General features: G+C 50.7%; 2 protein-coding genes across 2 annotated transcripts; both read right to left on the minus strand.

The window, feature by feature from the left end:
• Positions 1-4,560: 4,560 nt before the first annotated feature.
• SOX17 (SRY-box transcription factor 17) lies at positions 4,561-6,372 on the minus strand. Its single transcript, XM_034064963.1, has 2 exons — positions 6,050-6,372; positions 4,561-5,727 (listed from the first exon to the last, which is right to left on the minus strand). The coding sequence occupies exons 1-2, from the start codon at positions 6,345-6,347 to the stop codon at positions 4,823-4,825; spliced, it is 1,203 nt and encodes a 400-aa protein (XP_033920854.1). The 5' UTR covers positions 6,348-6,372; the 3' UTR covers positions 4,561-4,822.
• A 7,202-nt stretch (positions 6,373-13,574) lies between these two features.
• LOC117436500 (transcription factor SOX-17-like) lies at positions 13,575-15,504 on the minus strand. The gene is made up of 2 exons (XM_034064797.1): positions 15,207-15,504; positions 13,575-14,884 (listed from the first exon to the last, which is right to left on the minus strand). Exons 1-2 carry the CDS (start codon positions 15,502-15,504, stop codon positions 13,971-13,973), a joined length of 1,212 nt encoding a protein of 403 aa, XP_033920688.1. The 3' UTR covers positions 13,575-13,970.
• Positions 15,505-19,390: the final 3,886 nt, after the last annotated feature.

Raw genomic sequence — 19,390 nt, forward strand, 5'->3', positions numbered from 1 at the left:
CAAGGAGCCAGGCAGCTACACAAGCCAGCTTGGTACCCAGAGACCCAAGGGAAGCAGTTAATTGCACTACACCTAACTGAGAAAATGCTTGGTATAACCTATGAATACAGAATAAATTAGATTATCCCAATCTAATAGGATCTTTTGACAAAATATTTGTCTTATGCTTGAACCAATAAAGCAGTTATATTCCCTTTCCTGAATAAATGCTCACATCTGATAAATAGCCCAACGCCTGAGTAATGGTGTTGAACTTGGTGCAGATGTCTGCAATCAACGTCATCTCAGACCTTCCATTTCAAGAACATAAAATCAGTTTTCTGCAGCTTTAGCAACACATTTGGAGTACAAATTTCTCATCCCAGACAGCTGACACTAGGAGAGTACAGAAGTTTCATCTGAAACAGGTCAGATGCTTCTGAAAGTAAGGTTGGAGAAAATAAGTTCTTTCAAAAATATTAAATGAATATTAGGACCATTTTGCAGCACAGTTTTAATATTTAGCCTGGAACAAACATGGCCTCAATGTCAGATGCGTGGCTACCATTGTCAACTGTGAAAAGCTGCCCAAGTTCTACAGCTGAAGCTACAAAATAGAAACGGTAAACTCTAAAAAGCATGATGAGGGGCACTGGACCATGAAATGTGAAGCAGGAAGGCAGGCGATGGAGCCACCTCATGGCTAACAGCAGACACCAACAGTGGGAGGAGGGAGAAAAGAAGAGAAAATATGAGGGGCTGCAGTGAAGTAGGAAAGAGGACACAGTTTCAACAGGAACAGAATGAGGAGATACTGAGGGACAGGGATAAGGGTAAAGAGAGAGGGGAACTACAAACAGGAAAGAAACGGGTTTAAAAAAAAACAAGTGATTAAGGAAAGGGACAGACTACAAGTAGATTTCAGACAAAGGGGAAAATCTTTGTATTCTGAGAATGGAAAGAGGATATACACACAAAGTAGCAGTGTTTAGGCTGTTATGGAAAAGGAAAAATGCTTATGAGAGCGACAAAGGGGACATAAGTCCAGAGGAGGGCACAAAGATGCTCAGAGGGCTGGAGCACCTCTCCTGTGAAGACAGGCTGAGACAGCTAGGTTTGTTCAGCTGGGAGAAGAGAAGGCTTGGGAAGACCTTAGAGCAGTCTTCCAGTACCTAAAGGAGAACTGTGGGAAACCTGGAGAGGAACTTTTACAAAAGCATGTATTGATAGCACAAGGGGAATGACATTAAACTGAAAGAAGGTAGAGTTAGGTTAGATACTAGGAAAAAAATTCTTCACTGTGAGGGCAGTGAGATGCTGGCACAGGTTGCCCAGCAATGTGTCTGCCCTCTCCCTGACAGTGTTCAGGGCCAGGCTGACTGGGACTTTGAGCAGCATGATCTAGTGGAAAGTATTTCTGTCTGTGGCAGGGGTGTTGGACTAGATGAGTTCTAATACCCCTTCCAACCCAAACCAGTCTACAATGATTCTATAATAAACCAGGAAAAGAGTGCAGTAGAAGGACACTGTAGCAGAAGGAAATGCACAGAAAAGAGAGAGGCAGAGAAACAGTTGTATTTCAGAAATGAGGTTTGAATCAATTATTCCATAGACCCAGCATTACTTTGTTGTCCTACACTATTATCTCAGAAACACACTGACAACATTTGGTCCTCAGTCTTTACTTTGTGGCAGGTCAACATACAGGCTCATGTAGCAGGAGAGGATGAATGCTGCTAATTGGTGTGGCAATCCTCAATTGCTGCTTCATTTCAGATTATGGACAAAGTTCTAGGAATCAGTATTAGAAGGCAGACAACAAATGAAGAAGGGATGAGCAAGAGGAGAGATCAAATGATGTAAGAGAACAGTCACCTCAAGGTTGAGGCAATTTAATGGTACTTTGAAGAGCTGCAACCTGTGGATACTACAGTCACAATGCTTTATGTAGTAACAGATTTGCTTTGAGACTCACAGTATTGCACCAGTCTCCCATTTCACCAAGCAATCAGTTTGGGATGATATTCGGAAGCATTGAGCTCTCACAACTGCAACCAAAGGCAAAGAGAATTTGACTTGGGAAGGAAGAAGTGCTGTGAGCCCTACAATTACAAAGCATTTTGGTTTCTGTCTTCATGCATCATTTCTGTGTAAGATGTGGATTAACTGGGTTAGAGCTCCACAGAAAATGTGTACATCATTTACAATTAATGCCTATGTAACATTACCCACTAAATATTAGAGCTGCACTTGTAAGCTTAGCTCTGGAAGTTCTCCGTTTAACCTTTACTTTGTGATTTCCTGAATTAAGTTTACTTTCCTTCCTTAATTTTCTTTAGCTGGAGGATTATTTTAAATTTCATAACATAATTCTGCTAGGCACTGTGGCTATATAATACTGTATTATTAAAAAAAATAGTCTTAGAACATATGTAATGACTCAATATAAGAAAAAAACAATACAAATAAAATTCATATTATTTTAATGCACCTAAATATCTGTTCAGAGTCTAAGAGTGTTTGTCTTTGCTATTGTTTTGAGGGGTTAGAACAGCAACATTTGTGCAATGGCATGAGCAAGAGCACCTCCTGTAGTTCTAGCAGTCAGTAACTGAAGGAGTATGACTACCATGGTGGTCATTACAGGGGGTGCTGACCTAGGAGCCACAACTGGATAATCCAACCTGTTCAACTGGAGAGCTTTTGTTGCTGTTAGATATATACAAGCCCATAATTGTAACATCTTCAATGTTTCTTTCCAAAGAAATACAGCATATTAAAGTAAGTATGACTGTTTTGTTCTTAAAAGAGTGATATACAGGCAGCCTTATTTCACACATTCATAGAATCGTATAAGTGTTTGCATTGGAAGGGATCCTAAAGATCATCTAGCTCCAACCCTCTCTACCATGGGAAGGACACCTTCAACTAGATGAGGTTACTCAAAGCCCCATCCAACCTGGCCTTGAACACTCCCAGGGATGGGGCAGCCACAGCTTCTCTGGACAACCTGTGCCAGTGTCTCACCACCCTCATAGTAAAGAGGTTCTTCCTAATATCTAATCAAAATCTGCTCACTCTCATTTTAAATCTATTTCCTTGTTCTATCACTCCATGCCTTTGTAAGAAGTCCCTCTCCAGCTTTCCTGTAGGCCCTCTTTAGGCATTGGGAGACTGCTACAAGGCAATAGCTTAGTATCATAAACTTGATACTGACCTTCATACTTTCTTTGTTGTCAAATTGAGAGGAAAAAAGATGTTACAAAAATCTGAGGCAAACATGATTTCAAGTGAACTTTTTCAATTTCATTCATATGCAATTTAAAAGTGTCACTGAAGTCAGTGGACTCGATCAGGGTTTCTTCTGACCAAATACAATTACACTTCCTCACTTCAACAAGACATTAAAGCCTCAAGTGCATTTCTAGTAAGTTATTTGCTTGAAAATAATGCAGCTGACTCTTTGTGTGTAACGGGTGTTCAGAAAATTACATAATCATGTAATTTTTATAAATCCAAGCATGGATTACATAAATGAAATTTTTACAGGGTTTCTCCATCCATTACTCAGTAGTCTAAGAATCTAGCACAAGCTGAAGCACACTTACAATATTTATAGCATAAATGTCATTGATATCACTTTTGAATTGTCATTTGCAAATCAAAATATTTGAAGTTCTCTACTACAATTATTGTAGTTTGACCCCAAACAGTGTCTTCAGAAGAGAGACATCAGAAGTGCTGTTACCTTTGTGCTTACCTGACAGGGTTATGATGAGGAGAGGTAGTTGCACTCTTGTACTGGCAGAACTGTCACAAAGCAGTATAGCTAAACATGCTAAAAACCCTCTTGTTTTAATGGCTGATATTGTCAGCTTATTGAGAGCAATTAAGATGAGTATTTGGGCTGTATTTTCTCCTTAGCAATATAAGCTTGAACCCCGTGACATAAAACGATGTAATGCTAGTTGAAGGTAGGTGGCAGAAAGTAAAAGGGTTTATAAATACCATAACAATGCTCTTTGTGAATCATTTGAGTCAAACAGAAATCATTATGAAAAGCAAAATCACCTTCATGTCTACAAGAGTGCAAATAGGGTTGGCTTCAATGCACACTTTAAAAGCAGTCTCTGAAAGATACCTACCTTCTTCTGTTAAAGACTATAGTTTCAGGCAGCATGTTTCCCCCAGTACATTAAAAACAGCTGCAAATTCCAATTGGCTGTTATAAAAGGGTGAAAAAAATACAAAACCCGCAGTTAGGTACAGTTCTCTACTCCAAGACAAGTCTAGCCATTCAGTTATGAAATACACCCACACCTGGGAACAAACGTTTTATGTGCTGGAGACCGTTTTCAAACCAATGTCATGGTGAAAGAAACTGTCACACAGTACATACATTCACTTTCACCTTAGGGCATGACTCATTTAACTGTAGATTAGTCTCCTTAAAAGCCAAGCAGCCAAGAAGAACGACATATAAAAGCTGAATATAAATTTATTTTCCTGAAGTACAAAAAATATATATACATATATAAATATAGTTAAAAACAGCTAATAAAGCCGCGTTCTAGGCAAGCAAGTAACAAGGCTGATGTTGCGAGAATTAGGATCATTTGGGCATGGAGGTAAAAGAAAGGTGAACATCTTGGCACATCAGTCCAAAACCAGTTTGAACCATGTTTTAATCTTCATGACAGTAATGTATTTCCGCCCAAACGGGGTTTGTGAAACTATCCCAAGAAGATTCAAATAAATTACATATACAGAAACAGGGCCGGGCACCTGCCCGCAAGTCCAACCCAAGAGGAACCGAGGTGAGCCGTGCCCCCGAGAGAAGCTCTCACAAGTCGGGGTAGCCGCAGTAGTACACAGCGGTGCTGGCGTCCGACACGGCCGAGGACACGGGCCCCACGCCCTCGGCCACGTCGTGCCCGGCAAAGGTCAGCCCCAGCTCGGGCTTGCAGGCGAAGTGCAGGTACTGCTCGAACTCGGTGCGGTCCACCTCGCCCAGCAGCTCCTCCGGCGGAAGCTGCTCCAGCTGCTCCCGGCACGGCGCTGCCTCGGGGGGCGGCGACGGCTGCCCGACTGCCCCCGGCGGCAACGGGCCGCGCCCCGGGCCCGGCGGCTGGCACGCCTGCCCGTAGTAGGCGTGCAGTGGTGCCGGGCAGCTCAGCAGCCCCTGCAGCGCGGGGCCCGGGCCCAACGCCTCGCCGGGCGGCAGGTGCCGGCGCAGCGCCGCGCCCGCCGGGCTCTCGCCCGCTGCCGCCGCCGAGTACTCCCCCGCCGCCGCCGGGTGCGGGGCGAAGCCGTAGGGCACCAGCGCGCACTCCTCCTGCAGCCCCGCCGCCAGGAACGGCGCCTCGCTCTCCGCAGCGTCCAGCGGCGACGGGTCCGGCGTCGGCAGACTGTAGCCGTCGAAGCCGGCGCCCAGCGGCGGACAGTCCCGGTAGTGGCCCACGCCTGACACCGTGTAGCCCTGCTCGCCGTAGGGCATGCTCAGGCCCTCTACGCACATCCTGCCGCCGCCACCGCCGCCTGCCTCGGTGCTCAGCCCGGGCCCCGCCGGCTCCGCCAGGCCGTGCTGCAGGAAGCCGCTCTCCACCCGCTTCAGACGTTTCACCTGCTTCCGCCGCCGCGGCCGGTACTTGTAGTTGGGGTGGTCCTGCATGTGCTGCACCCGCAGCCGCTCCGCCTCCTCCACGAACGGCCGCTTCTCCGATAGCGACAGCGCTTTCCACGATTTACCTGCGGACACGAACACCTTCAGACCGGCCGCACACGGGCGGGACCCCGCGCCCGGCCCCGACGGCGCCGCCGTCTCGCCCGCAACCCAGTCCCGAGCCCCGCGCGGGCGTTAGCTTCGAGCTCTCGAACCCGCCCCGCAGAACCCCTGGCACATCGGGAACTCCAAACACCTGGAACCCCGAATACCGGGAATCCTGGCACAAAGGGAACCCCCGCATCCCGCCCGCACTCAGTGCCTCGACACCCGCTCGGGTCCCGCATCTCCCGGACCCGCCCGCCGCATCCCACCACTCGTCGGTGTCCCGGCACTCCTCGCGCTCACCCAGCATCTTGCTGAGTTCGGCGTTGTGCAGGTCGGGGTTCTGCTGCGCCAGCCGCTTGCGCTCGTCCTTCGCCCACACCATGAAGGCGTTCATGGGGCGCCGGATCCGCGCCTCGCTCTTGCTCCGGCCGCCCGACGCCCCCGACACCGCCACCTCGCCCTTCGCCTTCGCCTCGCTCAGCGGGCTCAGCGACTCTGCCCACGGGCACGGACCCACGGCCGGCATCATAACAGGCAACAAGCACCGCCCCTGAGCCTGGTCCTCGCTGCTGGCGTAGCCCGCATCGGGGCTGCTCATGTCTGGCTGCGCGGCCGAGAGCTGCGGTGGGGGCAGCGGCCGCTCTCGTCGCTTGGGTCCCTCTCGCTGCTGGCGGCAGCTGTCGCGCGGTCCTATTTGAGCGGCGACGCGGCCAATGGGGCCTGGGGGGCGGGCGCGGCGCCGGGCGGTGGCGGCGTCTCCGGCTGCTGAGCGGGGTGGCCCCGGGTTTTCTCCCGGCGCGGCCGGCACCTGAGCAGGTCGAGGGAGCCGTCTGGAGTCCCCTTCGCCTTTACCACCAGCCTCTTCCAGCGTAACACCGCGCACGGGGAAGGTTATCTCCCAGCCGACTGTCACTGTCAATGCCCGCGGAATCCTCTTTGCTCTTCCTGCCGGTGTGGTTCGACTCCTTGGCCAGCTGATTCCATTGAACGCGTTGTGTCCAAAAGCAAGCCAACCCTTAGTTCGTCGGAACACGTAGAAAGGTTGTGAAGGCGATACTGTATGGTTTTTCTTAAAAAGAGGTGGCTTTGGCTTTGATTCTGAAATTTATCTTTCTTACTGTCTGCCTGCCATCATTGCGAACGTGGTCCTAAGAAGTGGGACACTCAATGGAAAACACCATTGAATGTGTATTTGATGTTGTTTTCCACCGTACCAATTACCCTATTTCTCACCGCACATCTGAGAAAGTGTTTTATTAGTTTTATTCCGTGCAGTTTGTATGCCTAGATTTGTCCTCGAACGAGTAGCCCAGCGACCAGCGGCCTTGGCATGACCCGTGTGGCCTCTCTGGGCCGTTCTTCAGCCTAAAGCTCAGAACATCGGTGCCTTTAATCATGCAATTACTGCTTGTTAATTAAATAGCAGGGGTGGGCGGTTACGTGGGGGATTGAGAAGAAATACTGAATAGATCATGTACATAATAAGCTGACATGGGTGTTATTGAAAGCATCTTTCAGTTTCTTGGTCGTGTGTGGCTTGAAATCGAGGCTAAATAGTTTCAGGTTAATTCTTAAAGGGAGATCAGCGCTGACGTGAATTATTCAGCCTTTTGGCTTCCCTGGGGAGCACTGGACTCAGAGAGCCGATGTAAACGCCTGAGGGCCGGGAAAGGGTCGGGGTGGGATAAATACTGGAGAAAAGATCGAGCGGCCATTTAACGGTAATGATAATGGCGAGAACGATGTCAGCCTGAATTCGGACAGAACTTAGATTAACATATTTATATTTAAACGCCTGAAACTGCAGGGAGAAATAACTTCTCCGCTGTAGTTTTTAACACTCAGGCAGAAAGAATGAGTTTTATTCTTTAAATACTCATTTTAAACTTCCTCAGTGTAAAAACAGGCAACTGTTCTGTTCACTGCTGTAACAGGGAGTCGATTTTTAGGGAAAACTGACTGTCCTGAGTTCAGCAGTAGCAGTCATTTTTTCTCCTTAATAGCTAGTGTAGTGCTGCGTTTTTTACTTTCGTCCTGGGAACAGTGCTGGTAACACCGATGTTTTTAGTTACTGCTCAAATGTTTAGACTGACCAAGGACTTTGTGAGTCTCATGCTCTGCCAGGGAAGAGGGGAAGCCCAGAGGAAGCTGAGACAGGACACCTGACCCAAACTAGCCAAAGAGATATTCCATACCACAGCACCTCATGCCCAGGATGTAACTGAGGGTTACCCAGAAGGTCTAGGGCACTGCGGGGTTGGACTAGGTATCAGTCGGTGCTTGGTTGGGAGGGGTGGGATGAGTTATCGGTAGGCAGGTGGTGAGGTGTCGTATTCTCTTCACTTCTTCTTTCCTTTATCATTATTATTATTATTGGTAGTAACTGTAATGATTTGTGTTATACCCTAGTTACTAAACTGTTCTTATCTCAACCTGTGAGAGCTACATTCTTTTGATTCTCCTCCCCAACTCTCTGGGAGTTGGGGGAGAAAGGGGGGGAGTGAGTGAAAGAGCTGCGTGGCTGCGTTTAAACCACAACACTGACATCCTCAAGGGCGGGGACAGAGTCGAGGTCAGGATCAGCCTCACTGCTCCCCATTGCTATCAGTGAATTGCCTTCAAGCCCGGAGTCATACCGCTGCTCTTGGCGGTGGCCTTTGCCCTCTGTGCCTGCCGCTGCACCCTCTGTCCCTTCTGTTCTGTAGCGGCACCGAAGAGCCACCGCGGAGCCTGATTGTCAAGAGCGTACCAGCCTTGTTAATCATGGAGCGGGCTTCTGCTGTCCCTTTGAGGAGACCTCTGGAGAGACTGGGCAAGACACCCACAACCCACCCCTCACGGCCCACCCCCCCACCCGCCCCCCGAGCATTCTGGGGCTTCCCTTTGGCAGACAAGAAAAGTCTCAGACAATTAAGTGAAATGGGCTCTGGCCGGGTCACTGCACCGTCCGGGAAGCTGCATCATGTTGCGATGTGAACTGTGTCACACGATTCCATCATGCTATGTCAAAACTCGACAGTGTGAGTTCCTAGGGCTTGTCCCATAAAGCGACTCCACTGGGCAACATCACCACCAGCACTTCCCCCGAGCAGGTATGGGTGATTTCTGAGAGCTAAAAATAGAATCATAGAATGGTTTGGTTTGGAAGGGACCTTAAAGATCATCTAGTTCCAGCTATGGGCTAGGTCACCAACCCCTGTCATTAGACCATATTGCTCAAAGCCCTATCCAGCCTGGCCCTGAGCACTGTTGGGGATGGGGCAGCCACAACTTCTTTGAGCAACCTGTTCCAGTGTCTCATCACCCTCATAGGGAAGAATTTCTTCTTAATATCTAATCTGAATCTACATCTTTCAGATTAAAGCCACTTCCTCTTGTCTCGTCAACCATATGCCCGTGTAAAAAGTCCCTCTCCAGATTTCCTGTAGTTCCTCTGTAGGTGCCATAAGCTGCTCTGAAGTCTCCCCAGAGCCTCCTCTTTTCCAGGCTGGACAACCCCAACTCTCGGCCTCTTCACAAGAAAGGTGCTCCAGACCTCTCTCTGATCATCTTTGTGGACCTCCTCTGGACTCAATCAGGTAGATCCAGAAGTTTCAAACAGAGATTCAGCAGCATAAAGGAAGGACATTAGGAGAGGCGGCGGATAAATCACCTACTCCTCAAACTAAAGTTTCAGAAATAATATAAGGGTGTAATTGCATCCGCTCCTCAGCCGTGGGACGCCTGAAGCGGCGGTGGACAGGGCCGTGCGGGGTGGTGAGCGGATCCTCCAGTCTGTGCTGGCAGCTCCGGAGAGGGGCGGCTCCGCGCCCCTAGGGGCAGGCACAGGAAACAGGTAACTCGCCCTTCTCCTTCATGTAACCTGTGCTTTTACAGGGGGTAGAAACTGCTTATTCCCTACAGCGTAGGAATCTCTTGAATTTATTTTTTTTTCTTTGGAAGATGTGGGCTTTGGTTTTGGTTTTGTTTCTGGTTTTGGCTGTTGTTTGGCTGGTTTGGTTGGGTTTTTTAGCCCAAAACAGATTATATAGTCAGCAGCAGCCAAGCTAGAGAGAAGTCACTCAGCGGTAAACACGAACAAGGAAAATTACACAGCATTTGCTCTGGAGCAGGATTTGCATCTTAGTTGAAATCTCCTTGTGCCACGGACCTCCTGTGAGCTTCTCAGTCAATCGTTCAGGGTAAAATACATACAGTTAAAGTATCATTTGTGAGGGTGGTGAGACACTGGGACAGGTTGCCCAGAGAAGCTGTAGCTGCCCCATCCCTGGCAGTGTTCAGGGCCAGGCTGACTGGGACTTTGAGCAACCTGGTCTAGTGGAAGGGGTTCCTGCTCATGGCACAGGGGTTGGAGCTATATGATCTTCGAGGTCCCTTCCAGCACAAACCATCCTGTGATTCTATGATTCCGTGATCAAAGAGTAGCAGTCGGCGAGAGGCCTTGATGGACCGGCACTGCATTAGATGAGGAACCAGATACCGTATTTAAAAGCTTCTATTCAAAGAGAAGGTGAAAGAAACTGTTGTCTTCTTGTAGATGGAAAGCTGCAGCTGAGAAATAGAGCACTGTTCTTGCAGGCATTTAATTAGTGAACACATTAATTGCCTATTTAACGTTAAGCAAATGTGAGTATGTACATCCTGGATTTCACAGCCCCGTCTGGAACACGTTACTCGGCGTAGCAGCACCCGTGGTGGTAACCCACTGTTGTGCCCCAATGCACACCACTGCCTCAGTACAAACCTCAAGGGGAGGCTATCAGCGGTCCCTCTGGGCGATTTGTTCCAAAACAACATGTAAATAGGTAAAACTTGTCTAAAAAGAGAAATTCTGCAGCCTATGGATTGCTCTTTTTCTAGTTCGAAAAGCATGCAACTACCAGAAATGAACAACGGGCATAAATCTGCCCCAAAGCTAATGCTGTTTTCTCGGAGCCGAGCACCGCTGCTTCCTGACATTTGCAGTCCCCGCTACCCCCCCGTTAATGAGTGAGGGTTTATTCTCACCACCTGACTTCTCCCTGCCGGCTGCCCCGTATAGAAGAATCCTGAAGTGGTTTTAATTCAGCGCCTTTGAAGTCTCTTTCTGTCAGCTGAGGCCTACTGACTCTTTCACCGACAAACCTAAGGAAGAAAGGGAACACACACACGAAAAGGAAAAAGAAAATGAGAAAGCAAATAAATAGGAAAAGGACTCCGACTGCAGTGTGACACCCACATAAGGAGCTTGTTGGAAAAAATCGAGATCCGAGTACGGAGCCCTTCCAACACAAGGAACTTCTGACACAGGGACTCAAAAAAACGAGCTGGACACCGTTTGGGCACGAGTGGCCCCGGGGAGCTGCAGGGAAAGAGCACTCCCTGTCCCTAGGGGAAGGGGCCTGAGGCGCTGCCTTGCTAACGTAACCGGAGAGCGGCTGTATTGGGAAGGCTGGAGAGGCATTTGAAGGTGTCACCCTCTCTTTGTGGTTTACTTCTGGGAGTCAACCAGAACCGCTAAACTCAGAGCAGGTGTGGTTACGGGGAGCGGTGCGGTTCCGGGACAGCAGCGGCAGAGCCCGGCCCTGCGCAGGGGGAGGTAGTGAGGGAGCTGCGGGGCACTTTGCTTCTTCGCTTCCACTTGCAGTCTTCTTCCGCCTCCTGCGGGGGAAGCAATCTCTTCCCCCGCGCCAACGTAGGAGCCAAGCCCTGGGAAAGAGGTCATCAGTCGGGTTTGAGTCCTCCTCTTAGTACCCAATTATCAGAGGCATTCAGGGGACGTGCGGAAGGTTTAACGTTTTCAGAAGGGCTGTAGGGCAGATTTGGGTGAACATCATCTAGAATCGGAAAGTCAAGACAAGCCCTGTGGAAAAAACAGGGCGGGGATAGAGCTTCAGAAAAATTTGCTCCATATGTATTGGCAGTGCATAAGCCTGCCGCATTTTAGACGTGCTACGGAAGGCTCAGGGAACAAGGGAGTTCTTCTCACGGGAAGGACTACACTTCTGGACACATGCAGGAATTAGACTTTAATCTGCAAAAGCTCTGGGCAAAGGGCTGTTGTAAAATCTACCTATGCAATACAAACCGGTTGGTACCCAGGACTGCTATGCTGGGCAACCCTTTTCCCAAAATCTATGCATTTATTTAACACTTTTTATTATCAGTCACTTCAGGTATTATCATTAATCAAAGGCAAGTAGAAGGTTTTCAACCTTTATCATGAACCCGCAGTTTCAAGTTCTCTGCAGCTTCCAATTGTCCAGAAAGTTGGGATGAAGAAGAGAGTAGCAAAACCTGCACCTAAGTGAAAAACGACAAAAAATGTTGGCCAAACTTATCAAAAGCATGGTAACGATTCATTTCCAACACCAACTAAAGTGATTTTCCTTCAGAAAATCGTGTGTGAAAAAGGCAAAACGAATTTAATTCAATCCTGTAGGTTAAAACCATATGATAAAAGGAAAATTCACCCAATATGAAACATAATTTCTCATGCATATTTTTTTACTGATTTACGTGTCTGTGTTTAGGAGCACGTTTTCCAAAGTTAACGTATCAAACAGACATCTAATGCCCTTGTCCTGAGGTACCATCTAATTCAGGAATACATCAGTTTTCTGGAGTACACATGGAGGAATGAAGACGGTGGGAGGGTAGGTATTTAAGGTGTACCTTCAGGAATTGAAAGCTGTTTGAGAAGCTAGAGGCTAGACTTGACAGAACACTAAGGGTCTGAACGCATTTTAATTCAAGACTACTAATAGTATGCAGTTGCCAGCGAGGCAATGGTCGAATTTCACTGAGCGAAGCAATCGGCATCAGAGGCTGTGCGAGCTGTTTCATCTGTCACCAGTACAAGCATCAGCCTCTTTAAAGTGACCTGAAAGCGTTCCCAGTTGAATTTCCCTTTCTTGTGGAAGACAGGTTAATCAGGTCTGCCACTTCGGGGCTGGCCCCCTCCTCCCAGGGCTCAGTTCCACAACTTTATCTGAGGAAACAAACGACCTAGATGACTGCTCCCTCCGATTTCAGTAATGAACAGCACGAATTTATCAGTCCACCCAACAGCTGGATTCGGTCCTGACACTAAAATCGAAACATTTGCCCCCCCCCCCCCCCCCTTCTCCCTTCCATCTGCCACGGAAGTTGAACTGCAGGATGCCTATTTGTCAACCCCAAAGATGTGTCTATTTATAGTCGTGATGAGGCAGTTTAAAGGATTTCTTTAGGAAGGCAAAGGTAAGACTCTCTGAGGTACAGCCGCTGCTGGAGGTGCCCAAGAGGGCTGCCCCTGCCCGGCCTCCCCCTTCACAGACCTGCGTCAAAATTTTTCACCTACTTTTAGCACCGATTTACTGCTGTCGTTCCCCCACAGCGGAGATGTGCTACCCCCACGGCCAGCCTGCTCCGGGCAGCTCCCGGGAAACGGCACACAGGCTCGCCGGGGAGGTGCTTCAATGACCGGCAGCCTTACTGGCCATTTCAGGGAGGAGCTCTTCTTGATGGCATACCGTGTGTTCACGGTTACATTAAAAACAGACCCAAATTTTAACCTACTTCGGTAGCATCATTTTTACACAGTTCTTACACTTCAGCTATAAAATAGGTAGCCCTTTTTATTAGTTAATTAATTCATATTAATCAACAATCTGAGAAAACACCAAATAAAGAACATCATGGAGCAGACACTTCCTGAACCCTTAAAGTTTTGTTTATCATTTGAGCAAGAGACGGAAGAAGATTGTCTACTGGGAGGGTGACAGGATCGAATGCTTGGTGCAAGGGACATTAGTAAAAGTTGTTTAAAAAGCAACAGTGATGGACCACAGAGTCCGACAACATCTCTTGGAGGAGATATCAGTGACCAGTTTTATTATTTCCCTTTTATTTGTAAAAGTGCAAAATTATTCTGTACAAATCCAACATATAAAACCCAGCTCGCTATACAACATTACAAAACATGTGGATCTCTAACAAGATCTCCGACTCTGTATTCCACACTAAAATGATGATTCCACAGCAGGAACAGTTTGACATGTCACTGTCGGACGGTGGTGGTAAAACCTGCACCACCCGGACAGCAAAACGGCGCATCACCTTTTAAACCTCGAGCAGGTCACGAATACCCTGTCAGTTCTCAAGATTCAAATAAATTACATAAATAGGAGCGGGGCCAGGCTCCCGCCCTCAAGTCCAACTCAGGAAGAGCCGAGATGAGCCGTGCCCCCGAGAGAAGCTCTCACAAGTCGGGGTAGCCGCAGTAGTACACAGCAGTGCTGGCGTCCGACACGGCCGAGGACACGGGCCCCACGCCCTCGGCCACGTCGTGCCCTGCAAAGGTCAGCCCCAGCTCGGGCTTGCAGGCGAAGTGCAGGTACTGCTCGAACTCGGTGCGGTCCACCTCGCCCAGCAGCTCCTCCGGCGGAAGCTGCTCCAGCTGCTCCCGGCACGGCGCTGCCTCGGGGGGCGGCGACGGCTGCCCGACTGCCCCCGGCGGCAACGGGCCGCGCCCCGGGCCCGGCGGCTGGCACGCCTGCCCGTAGTAGGCGTGCAGTGGTGCCGGGCAGCTCAGCAGCCCCTGCAGCCCCTGCAGCGCGGGGCCCGGGCCCAACGCCTCGCCGGGCGGCAGGTGCCGGCGCAGCGCCGCGCCCGCCGGGCTCTCGCCCGCTGCCGCCGCCGAGTACTCCCCCGCCGCCGCCGGGTGCGGGGCGAAGCCGTAGGGCACCAGCGCGCACTCCTCCTGCAGCCCCGCCGCCAGGAACGGCGCCTCGCTCTCCGCAGCGTCCAGCGGCGACGGGTCCGGCGTCGGCAGACTGTAGCCGTCGAAGCCGGCGCCCAGCGGCGGACAGTCCCGGTAGTGGCCCACGCCTGACACCGTGTAGCCCTGCTCGCCGTAGGGCATGCTCAGGCCCTCCACGCACATCCTGCCGCCGCCACCGCCGCCTGCCTCGGTGCTCAGCCCGGGCCCCGCCGGCTCCGCCAGACCGTGCTGCAGGAAGCCGCTCTCCACCCGCTTCAGACGTTTCACCTGCTTCCGCCGCCGCGGCCGGTACTTGTAGTTGGGGTGGTCCTGCATGTGCTGCACCCGCAGCCGCTCCGCCTCCTCCACGAACGGCCGCTTCTCCGATAGCGACAGCGCTTTCCACGATTTACCTGCGGACACGAGCACCTTCAGACCGGCCGCACACGGGCGGGACCCCGCGCCCGGCCCCGACGGCGCCGCCGTCTCGCCCGCAACCCAGTCCCGAGCCCCGCGCGGGCGTCAGCTTCGAGCTCTCGAACCCGCCCCGCAGAACCCCTGGCACATCGGGAACTCCAAACACCTGGAACCCCGAATACCGGGAATCCTGGCACAACGGGAACCCCCGCATCCCACCCGCACTCAGTGCCCCGACACCCGCTCGGGTCCCGCATCTCCCGGACCCGCCCGCCGCATCCCACCACTCGTCGGTGTCCCGGCACTCCTCGCGCTCACCCAGCATCTTGCTGAGTTCGGCGTTGTGCAGGTCGGGGTTCTGCTGCGCCAGCCGCTTGCGCTCGTCCTTCGCCCACACCATGAAGGCGTTCATGGGGCGCCGGATCCGCGCCTCGCTCTTGCTCCGGCCGCCCGACGCCCCCGACACCGCCACCTCGCCCTTCGCCTTCGCCTCGCTCAGCGGGCTCAGCGACTCTGCCCACGGGCACGGACCCACGGCCGGCATCATAACAGGCAACGAGCACCGCCCCTGAGCCTGGTCCTCGCTGCTGGCGTAGCCCGCATCGGGGCTGCTCATGTCTGGCTGCGCGGCCGAGAGCTGCGGTGGGGGCAGCGGCCGCTCTCGTCGCTTGGGTCCCTCTCGCTGCTGGCGGCAGCTGTCGCGCGGCCCTATTTGAGCGGCGACGCGGCCAATGGGGCCTGGGGGGCGGGCGCGGCGCCGGGCGGTGGCGGCGTCTCCGGCTGCTGAGCGGGGTGGCCCCGGGGCTCCTCCCGGCGCGGCCGGCACCTGAGCAGGTCGAGGGTCTCTGCGACAGGTACTGCCCCCCTCCCTCCCCGTGGAACTGTGAGGGGGGTCGTTCGGGTGAGTCTACAGCGCATTTGTAAACGGCGCTCGGATTTCATTCCCGCTCCCATGGTGGCTGCAGAGAATGGCCCTCCGTGGTCCTGCGCTACCGGCATGTCTTCAGGTAGATACCCAGCAGTTACCTGCACAACCATAAAAGGAGTGCCCTGACCAGGGGGAACATGACAACGGTGGAAGGTTCAGACTGCTTCCATCCGGAGCCAGATATACCGTAACTCCGAGAGTGATACAGAAGGCTCTCTTTGTGGGCAGGCTTGGAAAGGGACTGGGGAAGGATAAGAGCAGCCATCACCCTGCTGCCTCCTGCATTCTGATACCACCTTAACGAATTTCTCCTGGAAAGTTCTAAAAGATGTAATATTTAAACGGTGAGGTACTGTATCCACCGTAAAGCCTATGAAATACATCCGATCTCACTTCTTCATACTTCGTAATAAAGTTACTCAGTATCTGCCAAAAAGTGGAAATATTTATTGTATGTAGGGTAAACTGACGTGATTATATTTTTACGTGGGCTTTGCAGCAAGCTTGCCTTCTTCAGGAGCTCTCATTTGCCCACCTAAGCAAAGTGTAAACACAAACAGAGGCTTGAAGAGTCCTTCACTTCAGAATAAACACAGATTATATTTCTCTACCATTTATGTTATTTTTTTCCATACACAAACCAATGCAAAATACGGCGTTTTCACGGGCGCTCAGTTTAATATTTGCACTGTTATGTGGTGCTATTAAATGCATCGATGCTTATTTGAGAAAGAGTCGAGCTTTAAACTGAAAATCAAAGCGGTTTATTTGGTTAAGGACACCTTTGTTTGGGTGGCCACTTCGATCAAATAAACCAAGATTGTAAGGATCCTTGCTGAAATGAAATGAATGAAAACAGCATGACCATTCACTTAGTCTAATATTGAAAATCCCGGTTTGGGCAGAGTAAAACCTGCTCCTTTACATTTGACAGCCAGTCAAGTGTATTTCCAATATATCCTAAATATTCTAAATATTTTTCAGTATTCTACGAAGAAGAAAACCTCAGCGGCAATCGGTACCTGCCCAAGACTAACACCGGGAGTACAATTCCTCCGGTACTTGTGCATTCACGCTTTCTGCTTCCCCCTGTTTGTTAGAGATTATGATATTTACAATCTATATATTTTCAACCTAATGGTAATCCTGTATTTATCCTTGTTAAGACAGGTCAAAACCATTGCCAAAATTCTGGTAGCTGCCTAAAATCAAGCAAAGAGAATGTTTTAGTGTTATTTTCCCCTTCCCCCGTCGAAGGGGAAACGAGGGGCAGCAATCACAGAGGTCTGTTTTTCTTCTGTCAGATGCTATGAAAAGTAGCGGAGGCGAAACATTGTTTCTACACATATGGATATATAAATTGACCTCATACAAGTATTTGCGAACGTATAATGCGTTCAAAACCGACTGTGAAAGAAACTCATCTGGATGTGTTCCGCTTGCAAACCGATCGTCAACACAGAGCTGTCAAAAATAACCCGGAACGCTTTTTAAGAATTATTTTTTTTTCTATTAGTTTTAAGTCCCTCGCCTTTGCGGGGCCTTAGAGCACCCCTTAGGCTGGTGTGCCAGTGATTTTGGTTTTGTGGCTAAGGCAGTGATATTTCCCTACCCGACGTACCAGGACGCAGAGCCCTAGGGTATGACACAAACGGCCGGTACCCAGAGAAAACGCTGAATTCACCAGAATTCGAATCGCATCTGAGGCAAACTCCCGCAGGACAGTGTGTGTTTTTCCCTGCTGAGAACAGAACACTCAGTTAAGGGGGAAAGGGGGATAACTCCCAAGCGAAACAAAACCCCAGAGGGTCACAACGCGCTGCCCGGGAGACCTTGGTCCCTTTCCCAGCTCACGCGGTGTCACTGACCCGGCCAAAACCGGCTGCCCGGGAGCTTTTGAACCTTTTATTTCTTGTTAAAAAGCCAAACTGTCCCTTTAACTCTAGGGAGCAGAAACATTTTCGTGAGTCAAGGGAACAAATCCTGCAAGAGCTCCTACTGGAAAAGTTCAGCGGGCCAAGGGACCGCTTGCAAACACAGTTTAAAGCAGTTTGAGGGCTGTCACTTCCAGCAGAAAAGAGTATGGTTTTCTATATAATAAACATGAGGCAGCAAACTAAGCAAACTGCCCAGATTTTGTTCGGCAGATTTGTGCAAACCGTTTCTACAGCTCATTGATCTGGGATCAAAGAAAGAAAGGTGTGTTTTGAATCGAAGCCGAGAAAGTAAAAGCTCCCTCTTTTGTGCAGAAAATGTTGGCAATTTGTGACCCTTTCAGTGCCCCTGGCGTCATAAGTAGATGATCTCACATATTTTCTCGATTTCTGTTTTGACTCTTTAGGGATTTTTGAATTGTAACATTAAAACACCCCTCACAGAACTGGCTCCTACTGTGGTTGCACTCTCCAGTTCCACCGCCCTTCCCTGAAGGGTTTACTGAAGAGCTTCGCCTGACGCTCCCGAAACCTTCGTGGTCGCACGACTCCCGGGGTCATTCGTGAACTTTCCCAACCTAACAATGCCGCCGGGAGTTCATCCTCCTGATTTATTGACCTTTTAAACCCGGCGGGGCACGGCGCGGGGATCCTCCGGCCAGAGATGTGTTTCTATTTCAGGTCGGCTGCGGCCCGCGGTGTTGGAAGTGGTGCTCCCGGCGTTATCAGAGCCGACCACAAATGCCACATGAAAAGCAGCAAACATCCGGAGGGTTTCCTGCAAACCGAGCAGTTTCTCAAGACAAGAGCCCCCCCCCCCTTTTTTTTTTTAAATGTGTATTTAAAGGCAACACTCTTTGCCTCTTTAAAGCAGCTCAAAAACAGTAAATGAAACCAGCCCAGCCCGATAACGCTGCATAGGGCAAGAGATCCCCCGAATGAAGGCTTGGAGGGACTTTGAGTTAGGAAAGTGTGTGTATCACGGAGGTCCTGGTCAGGAATGACTCTACAGCGAAGTAATAGACCCCAGTTAAATAGTTACTGCTTCTCATGAGTTAGTTTTGTCTGCAAATTGCATTCTATCAAACGGACCCAAACCCCCAAACCAGCAAAAACTTGCCGCTCACAACCAGAGCTGGAACGCTGCAGTGGAAACCCGCACATAGCCAGGGCTGGGCGGCTGCTGGGTGAGACAACACCCCGGGGCAGTAGCCGACCCTGCACAACGCGCTACCTGCAGCTGTGCGCGGCTGCGCTGCGCTGCGGAAGCTGCTGTGTCCCCGCGTGTTAGGGCTGAAGGGCGTCTCCCACTCCAAGGTAAGAGCGCTTTTGCCTCCCGGGGGACACGAGTGGGGTTCCCCCCACGCCAAGCCACCCGCTCCGGGAAGCAGTTTTGAGGCGAGACGGCCCCTGCGCTGCAACCGGCTGGCTCGGGGCTGGGGCAGGCCGGGTAGGACGCTGGCTTCCCTGGGGGGCTGCCCGCTGTCCCACAGCTCTCTGTGTCGCCTGGGCGAGCTTCGGAACCGATCGGACTTTCAGGCACTGAGAGATGCCCCGCAGAGGGGCTCCGCCTCAAACAAACACACCGGGGTCGGTGCAGGGACTGCAGTGGTGTTCCTTTAGCCGGACACAGCTGAGCG

Source organism: Melopsittacus undulatus, chromosome 1 (genome assembly GCF_012275295.1).
Source record: "Melopsittacus undulatus isolate bMelUnd1 chromosome 1, bMelUnd1.mat.Z, whole genome shotgun sequence".
In the NCBI taxonomy this organism is placed as follows: domain Eukaryota; kingdom Metazoa; phylum Chordata; class Aves; order Psittaciformes; family Psittaculidae; genus Melopsittacus; species Melopsittacus undulatus.

What these genes read in the sequence shown, in the direction of transcription:
- SOX17 (XM_034064963.1), bottom strand. Translation starts at nt 6,347, where the DNA reads ATGAGCAGCCCCGATGCGGGCTACGCCAGCAGCGAGGACCAGGCTCAG. An exon ending in CGAACTCAGCAAGATGCTGG is followed by an intron (nt 5,728 to 6,049) that starts GTGAGCGCGAGG and finishes TCGTGTCCGCAG; the next exon opens with GTAAATCGTGGAAAGCGCTG.
- LOC117436500 (XM_034064797.1), bottom strand. Translation starts at nt 15,504, where the DNA reads ATGAGCAGCCCCGATGCGGGCTACGCCAGCAGCGAGGACCAGGCTCAG. An exon ending in CGAACTCAGCAAGATGCTGG is followed by an intron (nt 14,885 to 15,206) that starts GTGAGCGCGAGG and finishes TCGTGTCCGCAG; the next exon opens with GTAAATCGTGGAAAGCGCTG.